The sequence below is a fragment of the Aquarana catesbeiana genome, linkage group LG01 (assembly GCF_042186555.1).
Source record: "Aquarana catesbeiana isolate 2022-GZ linkage group LG01, ASM4218655v1, whole genome shotgun sequence".
In the NCBI taxonomy this organism is placed as follows: Eukaryota; Metazoa; Chordata; class Amphibia; order Anura; family Ranidae; genus Aquarana; species Aquarana catesbeiana.
The window spans coordinates 665186321-665207755 of NC_133324.1; the positions used below are offsets into that span (position 1 = coordinate 665186321).

Consider the following 21435-nt stretch of genomic DNA (forward strand, 5'->3'; position numbering starts at 1 on the left):
CAACTCCGGATTCGACACTACACATATGCCATGTTGTTTCCCGCCAGGCTCCACGTGGTGGGAGACGGCCGGGCTCACTTCTTCGATACTCCAGAGGCGGTTTTCGCATGGTTAGAAGACCAAGCTGCTCCCCATCAACCACTACCAGGAGAATAATACCTATGCTGGCCCCATCTGCACGGCCGTGCAGATGCATCACATTTTCTCCGAATGCATTCCCGTAAAAGGCTCTGGACTAAGGTATTGTGCCACTGTCCCTTGTTTCGTCACTACACTGCGGGAAAATGATTTCTACTACCTGCATACAATTGCATTGCTATTTGTTTCCCTTATTTGGAACTGCCGATCAGAACTCCACTTCCGTGCCCCCTGACTCTGGATATGTTTGGCAGAGAAACACTGCAGCCACCAAAACTCTCAGACTGCCTTGAGATGCCCCCCGTTTTGATGCCTAATTTTTGGGCACACATCTTCATTCCCCGCTATCTTCTCTTGCTAGATGATCCTGTGCGCTTGATGTTGGGGGTCATCCCCCCGCACTGTTGTTGGTTCTTCAGCGGATGTTCGTCCCCCTAGTTGCAGGAGTCCTACTAGACCCTGTTATTGCAATTCAGGAATGTACTAATGTAACTCAAGTTTTGTTTCCCTGGCCTATCTGGGCGCACTTTTCCTGTGTGAATGTGATTCGGGAATGTGACGTACTCAGCCAGGCCAGTGTACATGTTCAAGTTTACTTAAAGTTTAAATATAAGTTTTTCGTTCTTCAATTTCATATTTTGTTCCACAATTATATATGCCTGTGTACAGATGATGATGTTGGTTGCAGACAGCCTATGGATACATGCTATGGGGATATGCCCTTTGGATACCCTCGGACCCCAGGGGCACGTTTAGCCCATGCGAGACATGGTTACACAGCTAGTGTCTCCCAGATGTGTTGTGCACTCGTGGTTCTGTTGCGGTACCCGTGGGCACAGGCTGGGGGATGCGCCTATGGATTGTCTGCACCAACATGCCTACTTTAAAGTGTTTAACGTGGAATGTCCGCGGCCTTAGAGCCAAACCCAAACGAAATGCAGTTATGGCTTATCTTAAAGCACAATGTGCAGATATTATGGTGTTAGTTGAAACCCATCATAATGATCAATTACTGTTATCTCTTAAAAGACCATGGCTGGGTTGGGTGTACCAAGCCCCCCACTCTGCACACTCTAGAGGCATTGCGATCTTAGTGGCCAAATCAGCACAATTTTCCATGCTGACGTTGAGATCCGATCCACAGGGCAGATTCCTGTTTATGCACATCAGGCTGAATGGACTAGAATTACTGCTGCTGGCAATTTATATACCTCCTCCATTTCAATTTAGTAGCATTAGCGAGGGAATGGCGTTTATGGCACAATTCCCATCAGTTCCGGCATTGTGGATGGGGGATTTCAATGCAGTACTAGACAAACATCTAGACAGAGTATGACTGACTGACTGACTGTTCACACTCCCCCACGAGATTTGGGAAGCTTGTGTGTGAGCTAGGGCTGGTCGATACTTGTAGACACTGCCATCCCACTGATAGGACCTTTTCATGCTTCTCTGCATCACATAATACTATGTCACGTATTGACTTAATACTGATCTCTCACTCCCTATTACCGAACCTAAACAGAGCTGGTTTTGCCCCACGCTTTCTCTTGGACCATGCCCCATGCTGGATAGAACTTAAACTGAGCTCCCCCTCCTCCTCGTATGCCTGGAGACTCAACACCTTCTGGCTTTCGGTTGTTCCTGATTTGGAGAATATGGGACAAGAGTGGGAGTTCTTTTTTTGGACAAATACAGACTCAGCCCCCTTTGACACTGTATGGGATGCATTTAAGGTCCATGCCCGTATGCTATTATCCCACCATATAGCCAGATATAAAAGAACTTCTAACCATGTTCTTCAACAGGCTGAACAAAAAATGGCAGAGGTAGAAAAGTTTTTTTCAGAAAACCCCTCTCTGGAGGCAGCGAATCAGGTAACGTTACAAACCCGTATAGTGAACGGACTACATTTTTAAAGGGCAGAAAGAAAAATATTTGATACTAAACAAAAGGTGTACAAGTATGGGGAGCGTGCAGGGCGCCTGCTAGCATATTTGGCACACTTGGAACACAAACCGCCTACTGTGGTCGCCCTACAAGATGCTGCGGGTGCCATGATACAAGACCCAGACAAAGTGGCTGATGAATTTCGCTCCTTTTATGCATCCTTATACTTGTCCACCACAAATAACTCTAGACAAGAGATAGCAGATTTTTTATCTGCTGTGGACTTCCTTCAACTAACCTCTACTCAAATAGAAATGCTGGAAGCTCCCATCACTACAGATGATATTGCGGAAGCAATGTCTCACCTTGCCCCCTCGAAAGCTCCTGGGTCAGATGGTCTCCCCTTAGAATTCTACACCACCTACAGTGAGACATTAGCCTCCAAGCTACATGTGTTATTTACACATATATTTAAATCAGGCTCCCTCCCTAAATCGATGAGCGAGGCATTTATCGTACTCATACCCAAACCGGGCAAAGATTTGGTGCTCCCCGAATCTTACCGTCCAATTTCCTTACTACACTTGGACATCAAAATTTTGGCCAAGATCCTGGCACTCCGGTTGAACAAGGTGATCCTGAATCTCATACATCCCGACCAAACTGGGTTCATGCCTGCAAAAAACACGGCGTTTAATCTACGCAGGTTGTATATGAATTTGCAGGCTGAACATGACTGGATAGGTTCCAGAGTGGTGGTGTCCCTGGATGCCGCTAAAGCGTTCGATTCTGTAGAGTGGGACTATCTCTGGGAGCGTCTGGCCAGGTTTGGTTTCGGGCCTAACTACATTAGATGGATTCAGCTTCTCCATCAAGCTCCGAGTGCCAGGATCCTGATAAACAGTAAAATTTCAGAAGTATTTAGGTTGTTCAGGGGCACAAGGCAAGGCTGTCCCCTTTCCCCTCTACTTTACGCCTTGGCAGTGGAACCCCTGGCAACATCACTCCGCACACACCCAGGGGTTAGGGGCTTAACCACTTGCCGACCGCCGCACGACTATATACGTCGGCAGAATGGCACGGGCAGGCAAAAGGACTTACAGGTACGTCCTTGCCTGCCCGCGGGTGGGGGGTCCGATCGGACCCCCCCGGTGCCTGCGGCGGTCGGCAAATCTCCCCCGGCGATCGGTGGTGAGGGGGAGGCCATCCATTCGTGGCCCCCCCTCGCGATCGCTCCCAGCCAATGGGATCATTTCCCTGCCTCTGTATTGTACACAGAGGCAGAGGAAATGATGTCATCTCTCCTCGGCTCGGTATTTTCCGTTCCGGGCCGAGGAGAGAAGACTGTAATGTGAGTGCACCAACACACTACACACACAGTAGAACATGCCAGGCACACAAAACAAACCGATCCCCCCCCCAATCGCCCCCCGATCGTCCCCCGATCCCCCCCCAATCACCCCCCACTGTCACTTACAAAACACTAAACGCATAACTGCAGCGTTCGCAGAGTCAGGCCTGATCCCTGCGATCGCTAACAGTTTTTTTGGTAGCGTTTTGGTGAACTGGCAAGCACCAGCCCCAGGCAGCGTCAGGTTAGTGCCAGTAGCGCTAACACCCACGCACGCACCGTACACCTCCCTTAGTGGTATAGTATCTGAACTGATCAATATCTGATCTGATCCGATCAGATCTATACTGGCGTCCCCAGCAGTTTAGGGTTCCCAAAAACGCAGTGTTAGTGGGATCAGCCCAGATACCTGCTAGCACCTGCATTTTGCCCCTCCGCCCGGCCCAGCCCAGCCCACCCAAGTGCAGTATCGATCGATCACTGTCACTTACAAAACACTAAACGCATAACTGCAGCGTTCGCAGAGTCAGGCCTGATCCCTGCGATCGTTAACAGTTTTTTTGGTAGCGTTTTGGTGAACTGGCAAGCGCCAGCGGCCTAGTACACCCCGGTCGTAGTCAAACCAGCACTGCAGTAACACTTGGTGACGTGGCGAGTCCCATAAGTGCAGTTCAAGCTGGTGAGGTGGCAAGCACAAATAGTGTCCCGCTGCCACCAAAAAGACAAACACAGGCCCGTCGTGCCCATAATGCCCTTCCTGCTGCATTCGCCAATCCTAATTGGGAACCCACCACTTCTGCAGCGCCCGTACTTCCCCCATTCACATCCCCAACCAAATGCAGTCGGCTGCATGAGAGGCATTTTTATGTCCTCCCGAGTACCCCTACCCAACGAACCCCCCCAAAAAAGATGTTGTGTCTGCAGCAAACGCGGATATAGGCGTGACACCCGCTATTATTGTCCCTCCTGTCAATCCTGGTCTTTGCATTGGTGAATGTTTTGAACGCTACCATTCACTAGTTGAGTATTAGCGTAGGGTACAGCATTGCACAGACTAGGACACACTTTCACAGGGTCTCCCAAGATGCCATCGCATTTTGAGAGACCCGAACCTGGAACCGGTTACAGTTATAAAAGTTACAGTTACAAAAAAAGTGTAAAAAAAAAAAAAAAAAACACAAACAAAAATATAAAATAAAAAATAATAGTTGTCGTTTTATTGTTCTCTCTCTATTCTCTCTATTGTTCTGCTCTTTTTTACTGTATTCTATTCTGCAATGTTTTATTGTTATTATGTTTTATCATGTTTGCTTTTCAGGTATGCAATTTTTTATACTTTACCGTTTACTGTGCTTTATTGTTAACCATTTTTTTGTCTTCAGGTACACCATTCACGACTTTGAGTGATTATACCAGAATGATGCTTGCAGGTTTAGGTATCATCTTGGTATCATTCTTTTCAGCCAGCGGTCGGCTTTCATGTAAAAGCAATCCTAGCGGCTAATTAGCCTCTAGACTGCTTTTACAAGCAGTGGGAGAGAATGCCCCCCCCACCGTCTTCCGTGTTTTTCTCTGGCTCTCCTGTCTCAACAGGGAACCTGAGAATGCAGCCGGTGATTCAGCCAGCTGACCATAGAGCTGATCAGAGACCAGAGTGGCTCCAAACATCTCTATGGCCTAAGAAACCGGAAGCTACGAGCATTTTATGACTTAGATTTCGCCGGATGTAAATAGCGCCATTGGGAAATTGGGGAAGCATTTTATCACACCGATCTTGGTGTGGTCAGATGCTTTGAGGGCAGAGGAGAAATCTAGGGTCTAATAGACCCCAATTTTTTCAAAAAAGAGTACCTGTCACTACCTATTGCTATCATAGGGGATATTTACATTCCCTGAGATAACAATAAAAATGATTAAAAAAAAAAAAAAAATGAAAGGAACAGTTTTAAAATAAGATTAAAAAAAGCAAAAAAATAATAAAGAAAAAAAAAAAAAAAAAAAAAAGCACCCCTGTCCCCCCTGCTCTCGCGCTAAGGCGAACGCAAGCGTCGGTCTGGCGTCAAATGTAAACAGCAATTGCACCATGCATGTGAGGTATCACCGCGACGGTCAGATCGAGGGCAGTAATTTTAGCAGTAGACCTCCTCTGTAAATCTAAAGTGGTAACCTGTAAAAGCTTTTAAAGGCTTTTAAAAATGTATTTATTTTGTTGCCACTGCACGTTTGTGCGCAATTGTAAAGCATGTCATGTTTGGTATCCATGTATTCGGCCTAAGATCATCTTTTTTATTTCATCAAACATTTGGGCAATATAGTGTGTTTTAGTGCATTAAAATGTAAAAAAGTGTGTTTTTTCCCCAAAAAATGCGTTTGAAAAATCGCTGCGCAAATACTGTGTGAAAAAAAAAAATTAAACACCCACCATTTTAATCTGTAGGGCATTTGCTTTAAAAAAATATATAATGTGTGGGGGTTCAAAGTAATTTTCTTGCAAAAAAAAATAATTTTTTCATGTAATCAAAAAGTGTCAGAAAGGGCTTTGTCTTCAAGTGGTTAGAAGAGTGGGTGATGTGTGACATAAGCTTCTAAATGTTGTGCATAAAATGCCAGGACAGTTCAAACCCCCCCAAATGAACCCAAGCACCGCCTTCAGGCTTTCTAAGGGCGTAAATTTTTGATTTCACTCTTCACTGCCTATCACAGTCTCGGAGGCCATGGAATGCCCAGGTGGCACAAAACCCCCCCAAATGACCCCATTTTGGAAAGTAGACACCCAAAGCTATTTGCTGAGCGGTATAGTGAGTATTTTGCAGACCTCACTTTTTGTCACAAAGTTTTGAAAATTAAAAAAAGAAAAAAAAAATTTTTTTTTTGTCTTTCTTCATTTTCAAAAACAAATGAGAGCTGCAAAATGCTCACCATGCCTCTCAGCAAATAGCTTGGGGTGTCTACTTTCCAAAATGGGGTCATTTGGGGGGGGTTTGTGCCACCTGGGCATTCCATGACCTCCGAAACTGTGATAGGCAGTGAAGAGTGAAATCAAAAATGTACACCCTTAGAAATCCTGAAGGCGGTGATTGGTTTTCGGGGTCCCGTACGCGGCTAGGCTCCTAAAAAGTCCCACACATGTGGTATCCCCGTACTCAAGAGAAGCAGCAGAATGTATTTTGGGGTGCAATTCCACATATGCCCATGACCTGTGTGAGCAATATATCATTTAGTGACAACTTTGTGCAAAAAAAAAAAAAAATAAATAAATAAATTGTCACTTTCCCGCAACTTGTGTCAAAATATAAAATATTCCATGGACTCAACATGCCTCTCAGCAAATAGCTTGGGGTGTCTACTTTCCAAAATGGGGTCATTTGGGGGGGGGGGGGTTGTGCCATCTGGGCATTTTATGGCCTTCAAAACTGTGATAGGTAGTGAGGAGTAAAATCAAAAATGTACGCCCTTAGAAATCCTGAAGGCAGTGATTGGTTTTCGGGGCCCCGTATGCGGCTAGGCTCCCAAAAAGTCCCACACATGTGGTACCCCCATACTCAGGAGAAGCAGCTAAATGTATTTTGGGGTGCAATTCCACATATGCCCATGGCCTGTGTGAGCAATATATCATTTAGTGACAACTTTTTGTAATTTTTTTTTTTTTTTTTTTGTCATTATTCAATCACTTGGGACAAAAAAAATGAATATTCAATGGGCTCAACATGCCTCTCAGCAATTTCCTTGGGGTGTCTACTTTCCAAAATGGGGTCATTTGTGGGGGTTTTGTACTGCCCTGCCATTTTTGCACCTCAAGAAACGACATAGGCAGTCATAAATTAAAGGCTGTGTAAATTCCAGAAAATGTACCCTAGTTTGTAGGCGCTATAACTTTTGCGCAAACCAATAAATATACACTTATTGACATTTTTTTTACCAAAGACATGTGGTCAAATACATTTTGGCCTAAATGTATGACTAAAATTGAGTTTATTGGATTTTTTTTAGAACAAAAAGTAGAAAATATCATTTTTTTTCAAAATTTTCGGTCTTTTTCCGTGTATAGCGCAAAAAATAAAAACGGCAGAGGTGATCAAATACCATCAAAAGAAAGCTCTATTTGTGGGAAGAAAAGGACGCAAATTTCGTTTGGTTACAGCATTGCATGACCGCGCAATTAGCAGTTAAAGCGACGCAGTGCCAAATTGTAAAAAGTGCTCTGGTCAGGAAGGGGGTAAATCCTTCCGGGGCTGAAGTGGTTAAGCCGCGGATATCTGACTGAAAAGATTACCATATATACTCGAGTATAAGTCGTTCCGAGTATAAGTCGAGGCCCTAATTTACCACAAAAAAAATGGGAAAAACTTATTGACCCGAGTATAAGACGAGGGTGAGAAATGCACAGCTACTGTAAGTGGAAAAGAGCCCATTTGCCAATGCCCATTTGCAGCCTCACTGTGCCCATTTGCATGCCTCACTGTGCCCATTTGCAGCCATAGGTCCCAACTTCAAACTCGGTAGTTAAGGGTTCCTAGATGCCCCCTAGCTGCAGCCAAAATTTGGGGTCTCTGAACCCAAAGGGTCCCAAAATGACATTGCTGCAGATGGACACAGTTGACCGAATTTGGGGCCCTGTATCTTGGGGCCACTTAGGGCTAAGAACCCCAAATTTGGTGTGCAAACCCAGTGGAACTAGCACCATAAAAAGCTGGGGTTTCTAGCACCAAGTGGCCCCGAGATACAGGGCCCCAAAAATCGGTTCAGAAAATGTCAAGCACTTTTCTGTAGCAGAGAATGACATTTTCCAAACCGGCTTTGGGGCCCCGTATCTCGGGGCCACTTGGTGCTAGGAACTCCATCTTTGGATATATTGTGGTACAAGTTCCACTGGGTTTGGGGTTCCTAGCACCAAGTGGCCCTGAGATACGGGGCCCCAAAGTCGGTTCCGAAAATGAAATTTTTTGCTGCAGAAAAGTGCTTGACTCGAGTACAAGTCGAGGGGGGCACTTTCAGCACAAAAAAATGTGCTGAAAAACTCGACTTATACTCGAGTATATACGGTAGTTTATATGCGGATGATATGCTCCTGTATCTGAAAGATGCGGGACAATCCCTGCTAACAGCCCTTGAAATTATACAACAATTTGGGAGCTATTCAGGGCTATGGATCAATTGGGAGAAATCCCAGATCCTCCCTTTAGATATTGGGGCCCCATCAGAGATGCAGGCTTCTTCCCCTCTAATTCGTGTTAGCGAATTGAAATACCTAGGTATTATAATCACCCGTTCCTCAGAGGACTTTATCAGACTAAACCTAGAGCCATTATTCACGGTCCTAAATTAGAGAATAAAACATAGACATGGTCCAGATTACCTTTGGGAGTCATGGGCTGTATAAACTTGATAAAAATGATTCTGCTACCTAAGTTTTTATATGTCCTATGGAATGCCCCAGTTTATATACCCCTGCGGATATTTAAGTCCCTAGAAGCCATCTTGAATACGTTTGTGTGGGGCAAGACACGTCACAAGCAAGTGCTGAAGAATCCCACTGATTTAGGGGGCACAGCACTACCGGATTTCAACTTATATTACTTGGCAGCACAATTGTCTCACTTTTTCCATCTAGACAAAGGAGATAAGGAATGATATATGGCTTTAATATGTTCTCCATTCACTCAGTTACACACACACCCCCTCCAGCTTATTCTTAGAGACCCGGGTGAGTTCAGGAACCTTGGAGGTCGCAAGGGCCTGTTATATGACCACTGTAAGATATGGGCAGTAGTAAGACATAAACTCAAACTCCCTTCAACGCATAGGTAGACACCGCTGTGGGATAATCCTGGCCTACCCAAGTTACAGCAACTACCAGATCAAGACCTATGGATCACTAATGGGGTGGTTTACCTAGCAGACATGTATAGAGGAGACATTTTAATATCACTCCAACAACTCAAAGATGACTTTGACCTTGCCAACTCCTCGCACTTCTGATATCTCCAACTACGCCATGCTCTTCAATCCCAATTTCATGAATCCCCCCCAAATCTGGAGCAATTGGATATTTTAGAGATGATAACTGGCTCTGAGTTCCAAAAGTTGATATCCACATTCTACTCCTGTCTTATGCGCCCCACTGCAGCGACACTTGCGTATCAGTTAAAAGATCGATGGGTTAGGGACATGGGTGAGATCGAGGATGATGAGTGGGAAGAAGTGCTAGACGCTTGCAAAAAAGTATCACATAAGATTTCAGACCGTCTCACACAACTATATATTTTACATAGGTCCTACCTGGCCACTCTGTGATTAGCCAAGTTGAGAGAAAATTACAACCCACTTTGCCCCAGATGTGCGGGAGCCAACGGAACATTCTTTCATATTCTATGGTCTTGCCCAGTGATACAGGACTATTGGTCCCATATAGTTAAGTTCATTCATGACAAAATGGGTTCAACCCCTAACATTGTGCCCTAAACAATGTTTACTAGGGGTGTTCCCAAACCCCGACTTTGACAAGTTTCATCATGTGTTTCTACAAGAAACATTGTTTATAGCCAGACTACTTACTGCAAGGAAATAGCTTAGGGCGATACCACCTACCATTTAGAAATGGGTTGCTGCAATTAACAATGTGCTACCTTACAAAAAAGAAATTTATGTGCACAGGGGATGCCCTACAAAGTACGGAAAGATTTGGGATCCTTGGTTGAGCGAGGCTTCCACCTGTGATGATTTAGATGACGTTCCACCTGATTAAAATAGTGATAATGAGATAATATTATCTGTATGATACTACGAAGTTTAAAATGGTGAGCGGGCAACACTAACATGTAGATGTATTTGTAACGAAGTCACAGTATAACTTACATGCGGAGTTTTTAATTATTCACCTGTAATGTTCTGTAACTACCTAACATTTGCATCACGAATTTGGTTATTCTGTAATTATGCATAACTTTTCAAAAAAGAACGTTATTTGTAAAAAAAAAAAAAACATGGTGTGGGCTATCAAGGGCAAGGTTTTGCCAATCACAGCCTATTTCACCGCCCTCCAGCCTGTACCTATTGTTTTTATGTGCTTATAATTACAGGGAGGTCACACCTCCATCATTCAACATGTAATATTCCAACCCCATTGTGTAGCGTGGAGGAGGAGGGCATGGAGGAGGAGGGAGGGAGTAGGCTGTTATTTTCCCTCCCCATTGTGTAGCGCTGTTTAGTCTGCATGGAGGAGGAGGGAGGGAGTAGGCTGTTATTTTTCCCTGTGTATACACTCACATGTGTGACTCCATAGTCACATGGGCTGCACAGATAAGACAAAACAAGGAATTAAACAGCTTAGAAGGGGACTGAAACTGGAGCATGCTCAGTAGATGTGTCAATGGCTGGTTTACACAATCTCTGGCTGAAGCAGGAACACAAACAAGGAAGGAGGGATAGTAAAGAGCAGGATCAAACAGGATTTTTTGCAAAATATAGAAGACAAATCCCATAGGGACTGAGTGAGTATAAACAGCATTTAACCACTTAACAATCAGCCCATAGCCGAATGACGGCAGCAGGGCGGTTGCTTAACTCTGGGAGCACGTACTATGACATCCTCCCAGAATTCCCCTCTCGCGCGCCCCCTGGGGCGCGCACCGGAACACATCCGTGACCGCCGGGTCCTATCACGGATCCCGGTAAATGGCCACTGATCGCGGCCATTTACCATGTGATCGCTCCTTCAAATAACGGAGCGATCACATGTAAACAAACTGGCGTTATTTCATGACGCCGGTTCCTCTCCTCCCCTCTCTGTACTGATCGGTACACTGTGAGCGGAGAGGGGGATGGATGGATGGCAGCAGGGCTGTGGGCTGGATGTGTAGTGCCCATAGTGCTGCATAGCGCTGCTCAGTGACATCCAGCCATCCAATCCATCCATGCTCAGCCATCCCTAATGCTCTGCAATGCCCTGCACTACTCTGCAATGCCCTGCAATACTCTGCAATGCCCCACAATACTGTGCAATACTCTGCAATACCCCACAACACTGTGCAATACTCTGCAATGCCCCACAATACTGTGCAATACCCTGAAATACTCTGTAATATCCCACAATACTCTGCGATGCCCCACAACACTGTGCAATACTCTGCAATGCCCCACAATACTGTGCAATACCCCACAACACTGTGCAATACTCTGCAATGCCCCACAATACTCTGCAATACCCCACAATACTGTGCAATACTCTGCAATGCCCCACAATACTGTGCAATACCCTGAAATACTCTGTAATACCTCGCAATACTCTGCAATACCCCGCAATACCCTGCAATACCCCGCAATACTGTGCAATACTCTGCAATACCCCACAATACTGTGCAATACTCTGCAATACCCCACAACACTATGCAATACTCTGCAATACCCTGAAATACTCTGCAATACCCCGCAATACCCTGCAATACCCCGCAATACTCTGCAATACCCCGCAATACTCTGCAATACCCCACAATACTGTGCAATGCTCTGCAATACCCTGCAATACTCTGCAATACCCCGCAATACTCTGCAATACCCCACAGTACTCTGCAATACCCCGCAGTACTCTGCAATACCCCGCAATACTCTGCCATACCCAGCCATACTCTGCAATACTCGGTGATACCCAGCCATGCTCAGCCATACTCGGCGATACCCTGCCATACTCTGCAATACCCAGCAATACTCTGCAATACCCCGCAATACTCTGCCATACCCTGCCATACCCAGCCATACCCTGCCATACCCAGCCATACTCAGCCATACCCAGCCATACCCAGCCAATGCTCGGCCATACCCTGCTATGCTCAGCCATACTCTGCCATGCTCTGCCATGCTCAGCCATACTCAGCTGTACTCGGCCTCTGTATGTGGCCAGGCTGTGGATGTCTCACACATGTGGTATCGCCGTACTCAAGAGGAGTAGGAAAATCTATTTTGGGGTGTCATTTTTGGTATGTACATGCTATATGTTAGAAATATTGTATAAATGGACAACTTTGTGTTAAAAAAAAATGCGTTTTTAACCACTTCCCGCCCGCCGGCTGTCATACGACGTCCTTGACTTTGTGCGGGGATATCTGAATGATGAGTGCAGCTACAGGCATTATTCAGATATCAACTTTTTTAGCCAGCAATTCCCTACACCAGAAGAATGATCATAGCGGCTGTTCCACTGTTTGATTGTTCTTACGGGAGGCGAGAGGGGATGTCCCCCCTCCCGCCGCCCTCCGGTGCTTCTACCGACTCACCGCTACGATCAAAGCCAGGATCTTATTTTTTTTAATTTTAGGCTTCCCAGCCTAGAGGTGAGATGTGGGGTCTTATTGACCCCATATCTCACTGTAAAGAGGACCTGTCATGCCATATTCCTATTATAAGGGATGTTTACATTGTTGTAATAGTTATAAAAGTGGTCAAAAAAATGTTTTTTTGGAAAAAAGCATCAAACTAAAATCAATGAAGTAAAATGAACAATAAAAAAAAAAAAATTTTTAAAGCGCCCCTGTCCCTGTGTGCTCACATGCAGAAGTGAACACATATGTAAGTCCCGCCCACATATGAAAACGGTGTTCAAACCACACATGTGAGGTATCGCTATGATCGGTAGAGTAAGAGCAATAATTTTGGCCCTAGAACTCCTCTGTAACTCAAAACATGTAACCAGTAAAAAAGTTTAAAGCGTCGCCTATGGGGATTTTTGAGTAGCGAAGTTTGGCGCCATTCCACAAGCGCGTGCAATTTTGAAAGGTGACATGTTGGGTATCTATTTACTCAGCGTAACTTCATCTTTCACATTATGCAAAAACATTGGGCTAACTTTACTGTTTTGTTTTTTTTTTAAAGCACAAAACTATTTTTTTTCCAAAAAAAAGCGTTCAAAAAATTGCTGCGCAAATACCGTGCGAGATAAAAAGTTGCAATGACCGCCATTGTATTCTCTAGGGTCTTTGCTAAAAAAACATATATAATGTTTTGGGGTTCTATGTAATTTTCTAGCTAATAAATGATGATTTTTACATGTAGGAGAGAAATGTCAGAATTGGCCTGGGTGCTCCAGAACGCCTGAAGGTGCTCCCTGCATGTTGGGTCTCTGTATGTGCCCACGCTGTGTAAAAGTCTCACACATGTGGTATCGCCATACTCAGGAGTAATAGCAGAATGTGTTTTGGGGTGTAATTTGTGGTATGCATATGTGGTGTGTGAGAAATAACCTGCTAATATGAAAAAAAAAGTAAAAAAAAAACAACTTGATTTTGCAAAGAATTGTGGGAAAAAATGACAACTTCAAAAAACTCACCATGCACCTTTCTAAATACCTTGGAATGTCTTCTTTCCAAAAAGGGGTCATTTGGGGGGTATTTGTACTTTTCTGGCATGTTATGGTCTCAAGAAATTAGATAGGCCGTCAGTACTTCAAGTGTGATCAATTTTCAGATATTGGCACCATAGCTTTTGGACTCTATAACTTTTACAAAGACCAAATAATATACACTGATTTGGGTTATTTTTACCAAAGATGTGTAGCGGTATAAATTTTGGCCAAAATATATGAAAAAAATTACTAATTTGCAAAATTTTATAACAGAAATGAAATGAAGAAAAATGCATTTTTTTACAGATTTTTTCTTTTATAGCGCAAAAAATAAAGAACCCAGCTGTGATTAAATACCACCAAAAGAAAGCTCTATTTGTGTGAAAAAAAATTTTTTTCATATAGATACAGTGTTGCATGACTGAGTAATTGTCATTCAAAATGTGAGAGCACCAAAAGCTGAAAATTGGTCTAGTTATTAAGGGGGTTTAAGTGCCCAGTGGTCAAGTGGTTAATACAGCATTTATTGACAGTTTTTAATGATGTGAGTTTAATGACACTTTAAAGTGGTTGTAAACCCACTAAAAAAAAACCTGCAAGACAAAGGCATAATGAGCTAGTATGCATAGCATACTAGCTCATTATGAATTACTTACCTTAGATCAAAGCCCCCGTAGCGGCCCCCGTGCAATGCTCCAGCCGGCGATATCGTTCCCGGAGTTACTTCCGGGTATCGCAGGCTCCGGAGCTGTGATTGGCCAGAGCCGCAATGACGTCACTTCCACGCATGCACATGGGAGCTGCCAGTAACGGCATACTAGCTGAAGCAACGGTATGAACATGCCGTTGCTTCAGTGCCCACATGCTGATACAGGGGATATCTCCTAAACCGTGCAGGAGATATCCGAGGTAGCTACATGTAAACCTTATTATAGGCTTACCTGTAGTAAAAAGTGGTTGTAAAGGGTTTACAACCACTTTAAAGCATTATGTAAGTGCATTTTCAGAAGTTTATGCTACTTTTTTTTTTCTTGACCGTGGGTGCACACTCTTGGCATGCCTTTGGTGCCAGGGGAAAAAAAAAACTCCTGTATGCATGTGTGAGTTCCGTAATCCTAGCCCAGCCAATCAGATCAGTCAAAGACTCCAAGCTTGAGAGAGGACAGGGAGAAGATGGAAAATCTAGCAACAGAGTGATATACTGGATCACAAACATCATAAGGGGATATTTTACAATGTAAATGTGCCATAATAGGCCCCAACTTTTTCTATGTGGTATAGTTATACCTGACACGCCTGCCAGAATCACCTCCACTACTATGTTTCACCACTGCAATTACTATTTTCATAAATTTTCTGTATTTAACGCCTTATCTTTGATGGCATTAGAGTTAAATACATAAAGTAGAATCTGTCAATATATAGTATGAGTGTCTAAAGATAGCCACACTATCTTTACATTTTTATCACCTTACCATTGTTGCAGTGATTACCAGCACAGCACATGCCATCTCTGTGACAGCGTTTCTTCTTTCTTCTGCAAGCCATACAGGAGGAAGGGGCCTGATGAGGACTGTAGCAATATTTTCCTACTTCACACTCTTTATCACTTATACAGGGATATGCCTGGAACAAATAGCAGTAATAATATTAATTGGTAAATTATTCCAGATCATTATTGTATAGTGCAAACATGCACAAATATACCTAGTAGGCAGTGTGCAAGTTAGAAGCTCATGGTGACCAGTCAGCAAACATCTAGTGCAAAGTTTCCTCAATAACCTTATACTAAACCTTTTTGTCGATCTTACCATCTAATGTAGGTATTCCTAAAACACAAGTACTCAGTTATGCAAACAGAAACCACAGCTCTCGTTTATGATTCTTGCTCATCTTCTTTTGAATCTTAATGGCTGTCCTCAATGATCAATAGAATGGTAAAGGGGAGATGGAAGTATAACCACAGAAGCACAATAGAGCATCTGGGTTTAGGGGATGCCTGGGAGTTCTAAATATAAACCCAAGTACAAAAGATTTAGGCAGATATGTGGGTCACATTAACCAATAAAAGTGAAATAAAAAGTGAAAAGTGAAATAATACTGCTCTTTCAATAATACCAAATCACTTTATGCTACCTGTTTGAAATAAATATAACTGGTCTGTAAATTAATTTATACAATTAAAAGTATTGTAACCCTTAAGAGCACACATCACAAGAAGCCTGCTATAGCCTGTTACTATAATTAGTTAGGAAAGCCTCTTCGTCTTCTGTGGTCTTGCCTGATTTCATTTTGCTTTGTTACTAGGGTGGGCTTTCCCTGGCTTCATTGGTGAGCTCCACCAACTGCCATCCCCATGTTGAGTGAGAGTACCTTTACTAGCTACAGAGACATCTCGTGGGATAGCCTAAATCAGGGGTCTTCAAACTGCGGCCCTCCAGGTGTTCAGGAACTACAATTCCCATTATGCCTAGTCATGTCTGTGAATGTCAGAGTTTTACAATGCCTCATGGGATGTGTAGTTCTGCAACAGCTGGAGGGCCGTAGTTTGAGGATCCCTGGCCTAAATGGCAGTTGTTAGGGCTCAGCCATGAAGTCAGGAAAAGTCAGGCCCCAGTAACAAAGTCTATCCAACTTAGAGAGGGGCATAGAATAAGCTTTGTTGCGCAGTGACGGTAACATCAGAAATCTTGGATTATCTGCTTTTGGGCAGCCTTTTAAAATAGTATAATGGAAAACAGGTTTATGCTAATTAACTTAAGTGCTAAAACTTTGCCAGTTCTATGCAATATTGTTTGATATAAAAAATATGTAAGCGTTTCCTTACCAGACATAATTTCACATCATAATAAAATAACTTGCACAAAAAAAAAAAAAAATAGAAATAAATTAATAGCTGATATACAAGCTTGAAGCATTAAACTGCACAGCTTTGAAAGATGCTAACTTCAAAGCAACCCTTTCCATTGCCAATGTCCATAGAAACCAAAGCCAAAATTGAACTAATCAGCATGAGCTACAACCACATATACATAATCAGTGAAAGAAAGCCATCGTCTCATTCCCCAGAGATTCAGTTATTCCCCCATTGGGTGCTGGCATCTTGCCTCCCACAGAGCAGAGAAAATTATGTCAGACTGTAAAAAAGCACCACTATGTTCATATACTTTGGAATGGAACAGTTACATTTAAATTTTAAAAAGCGCACTCTAGGCATCTTCTTTCATATCTAATATGGCACGGTGGGTTAAACATTTGTAGATTGCTATTAAAAATAATATTACGATCAATGATTATCCCTGGTTTTATTTTCATACAGCTCACCATGTTATTGTGAATCCACAAAGCAATTTGACTAAAATAGCAGTAACAGCAGGTATTTATTGCTCAAGTGCAATATAACCAATATAAATCAATTGCAATACAGATTTCCACTTAGGTTTCTTTGACTCCTTACATACTAGAATAATTTTCTATAGTTTATGTTGGCTTCCAGATTGCACACTATGTTAGTAAAAATATCTGTGGCTGCCAATGCAGTCAGACTCTAATCCAGTTTGGCAATATTATATCAGGACTGGTAATGCACAAAGCTGCAATGTAAGGCTTGGAAAGATGCCACTTGGGTATAGTCGAACAAGACACTCATTAACTCTTTTGCTTGTCTACATTAGGTCTGTGAGTTTGATTTCATCTCTTTATTGGTATAAATAGGGGTGCCAACTCTTTTTTTCTTTCCTGTATATTCAATATTGTGGCAGTTTTCATTTTTTTACTGTTTGACCCAAATAATGAAACTTTTTGTATTTGAAGACTTTTATCTGTTATATTAGAAAGCAAATGTAGACAGATATAAAAGATCCCAGTTTATTCCAAGTATGCAGTCAATAAAATGCTTAAGTTATATTTTAAATAATAAATCAATTTCCTTTTTTACTAAATTCTTGTTATTACCTACAAATCAGCATTCAGACTAGGAGAGAAGAGGGCAGCATTGTTACTGAATCGAACTTCACTGCATTAGACTAAGAAACTGAATTTATTCAATAGAGGTGAAAGCATAAAGATGAACTCTTCAGCAAGCTGCTGTTCTTTAATTATGTAATCACTGCCTTAACCAAAGTTGTATTACTTTAACTGCACTGAAAAAATAGTGGGGTTCCCAGAGTTTAGTGAATGTGCTAAAACTTCCATTTGCAAAGAATACCCAATCTGATGCTAGAAAAACAAACAAACAAAAAAATAAAACAGCATTTTTACTTGCACACAATTGATGATGGAAGTCAGCAGAATTTCACGTCATTCACTACGCTTTGAGGAAAATTCTCTTGCAAAAGTCAATTTCCCTTACAAAGTGAACAGTTCTATTTGGCTTTAGTAAATTAACACCAGTGTCTTATTGGGAAATCTAGATTAGAAAAATGGCTAAGGGAATTACAATTTTTTTGTTCATAAACATGTATTTCAACTAAGTATGTTGCTATTTTTCTACATGTATATTTCAACATAAAATATAAATATGTGCTCTGTTTTGCCCATAATTTTTATAGAACTAATATTTCTCAGCAGAATTATGGTGATGCCAGATAGGCAGTTCTGCTGTTGGTAACACATCGCCATTAAATGATGTCTTTCTATCTAACACATACTGTACATATGTATTAGTACCATAAATTAGCCATAATAACTCAATGGTCATACTACATTTGATAAAAATGCTTGCAAGGGCAAGGCAACATGCTAGATATAAGAGGGTTAACTATACCCACCGTGGGCATGGTTAGTTTGGCCAAAACTATATTTTTGCTTTTCTTTATTACTGTAAATTTAAACCACCAAAAGTTCCATATCTCTTACTGGGACCTTGGCAATGAATGTGATATCTCTGTGTTTTTAGTTCCCAAACTCCCTCCCAAACAGCTATTGCAAGAGGGTCCTACTCTTCCTGTATACGCACAGGCTCTTTTGGGTGGACTAACACTTTCATTTATCACACACAGTGAACATTTAATTGCTTAATCCATCCTATTTTGCCACCAATCCTGTAATATGCAATTCTACATTTCATAATAAGGCCCCTTTCACACGGGACGGATCCGTGTTGATCCGCCCCGTGAACATCCGCTGCTCAGCGGGGATCGCTCCGTTTTCCCCAGCTGAGCCAGCAGATGACAGGGCGGGATCCGCACACTGTGCAGGGACCGCCCTGTCAGATCTCCACTCTCCCCTATGGGGTATCGGAGGAACACGGACCGTCTGTCCGTGTTCATCCGATCCGCTCTGCAGACAGATAGAAAATGAGGATTTTCTTCCGTCTGCAGAGTCGGACGAGAGCGGAGCCGGACGGCATCGGGTGTTAGCGGATGTACATCCGCTGACACCCGCTATCCCATAGGGATGCATGTATGTCCGTATTTCATCCGAAAACGGATGGATGAAATACGGACATAAGGTCCGCACGTGTGAAAGGGGCCTAAATCAGTAGTTGAAGGGTAACTCGACTTTTGTGGGAAAAAAAAATCCTCTCTCTGCAACCAAAAACTCATTTTTGGTGAGACACTTACAAAAGATTAATCACTTCTAAAGGGATTCAGACACTGTAATTTTCCTTATAACACGTTCAGTACATCAGCTGATTAAAAAAGGAAAAATTCACTCCCATTCAGATACACTTTGCACATTGACATGCCCATACAAGCAGCTTTTGCTTCAAAGCAGCAAAAGGCAAGATTCTGCAAAAAACAATTGTTAGGATCCTTACAATGTACAATGGTCACCCGAGGGGTTTGTGTTTTTCTCATCAAAAGTGGAGTTACTCTTTAAGTGTAGCTCACCTATTACACCGTCATTGGTTCATTTTGTGTAACTGACCACCTCTTTTTAGATGTGGTTTTAAAATGTTTTTCTTTTCGTAAGATGAGTATTTGAATATATTTATTAGCTCAATCTTTATCTATTTTTATGACTTTTCTTGCAGCTGGGTAGGCATTCAGTATTTTGCAGCTGCAAGTGGTTGCATAATGAGCGTAACTATGTAACAAAAAAACAAAAGTGTCAAGGAAGATCTTAAACTTTTCCATATCTTATTGTATTCATTACATTTACTGTGTATTGTTGGCTTATAAAGTGAGTAGATGCATTTGATGGTAGTGAAATGATGTCAGATTGTCAAAACAATGCTAGGGGATAGATATTTAACAAAGGCAACATATGCCTGTAACACATGGAAACTATAAGATGGTAATCTATAACAATACATGATCTAAAACCTTAAATAAGCACTGATACTTAAATTTAACTCAATGGTAGCCTTGGTTTGAAAAAACAAACAAACCTTGGTCTGCATTCAATTATCCAGTGCAAGTATTCTCCATTTTGGTGTTCACAATATCCTCAATTTTATAATGGTACTGTGAAAGAATTTATTAGCTATTTATAAGTTTTGGAATGTACAGACCAGACAGATACCTGTATAAAAATAATGTGCAAGAGCATAGCAAAGAATAAATAAATAAGCGTAATACTGTACTTGGATGTTTCTTGCTGTTGAGCTTCCAGTACAATTGGAACTCTCTTGACCAAAGTCTGGATGTACAATTTAGCTGGTGTTACATTCTGCTCACACATAATATGAACTGGCTCAAGGGACACAGCCTATCCTCCAAATGGATCTAGTTTTCATCTTGGCTTGTATCTTATTCACCTGGCCCTTTCCCTATAGTTGCTGGTATCTTTATCTTCTAAATAGCTATCATCTGAGCCTACAAAAATGCTGGCCAATGCATTCCATGTGTAAAGTACTACTCCTTTGCATCATTCCTAGAAAGGGGTTGAAAAACAGCAATATATAATGGCAATCATCTTTATTTCCAGGTTTCCCTTTAAGAATATATTTTTTATACTGCATATCCAGTGTTATACACCTTTGTAAAATGTAATAACAATATAAATGACGAGCAATATAAAAGTAAATATAGATGCATTGCATCAGGCATTACAACCAGTACAGCAGTCAAAAGTATTTTTGATTGCAAGAGCTGTGTTCTTTGAGATTATGTTATTTCAATAGTTTTGCATTGTTCCTGCTTAAGTTGTAAACTATTATAATTAAATTTGAATGTGATGAAATTCAAAAAACTATCATGCGTCCCAATGTCTAAATCTTTCTACGAAGCAAAATACTGAATCGTACATTATTGCAAGTCCCTTGGCAAATCAAAAACATTATCAAGCATAAACCGCTTTTCAGTTGTTTTCTTTCCATGGATTAAAGTGCTTCACATACCCTGAACAAAACGTGCGCAGAAATCTCTTGCTAAAGGAACCATCAACTGCAATATAATTATGTGTCAACATTAATTTAAGAAAACTCAAGCTACACAACTGAGCATAAACTTTTTATACATAACGTCTTATTTAGCATGTTCGCCTGTTTTTATTGTATGGTTTCATAAAGACTGCGGTGCACTGAAGCCATCATAATGATCTTGTGCAAGTATATAATACAATGGTTTGATAACACAGGAGACTACCCAAGAAATCCAACTTCCCATCTCTCTTCTTTAAAATAAATTTTAGTAGATAATGAGGATTAGCTAAGTAGTGAAATTCCTACCAATATAAATGGAAAAAGCTGAAATATTTAATGGATACCAAGTACAAGTTATGTACAAATATTTAAACTGTGCTTCTACTGTGTGATAACTAAATATATTATAATAGT

General features: G+C 41.9%; 1 protein-coding gene across 1 annotated transcript in view; it reads right to left on the minus strand.

Annotated features, from left to right (window-relative positions):
• The window catches only part of DKK2 (dickkopf WNT signaling pathway inhibitor 2), a 154941-nt gene that overhangs the window by 27635 nt on the left and 105871 nt on the right, over nucleotides 1–21435 (minus strand). Inside the window, exon 2 of the mRNA XM_073602017.1 lies at nucleotides 15188–15338. Coding sequence (XP_073458118.1) covers nucleotides 15188–15338 — 151 coding nt within the window. The remainder of the gene's footprint in view (nucleotides 1–15187; nucleotides 15339–21435) is intronic.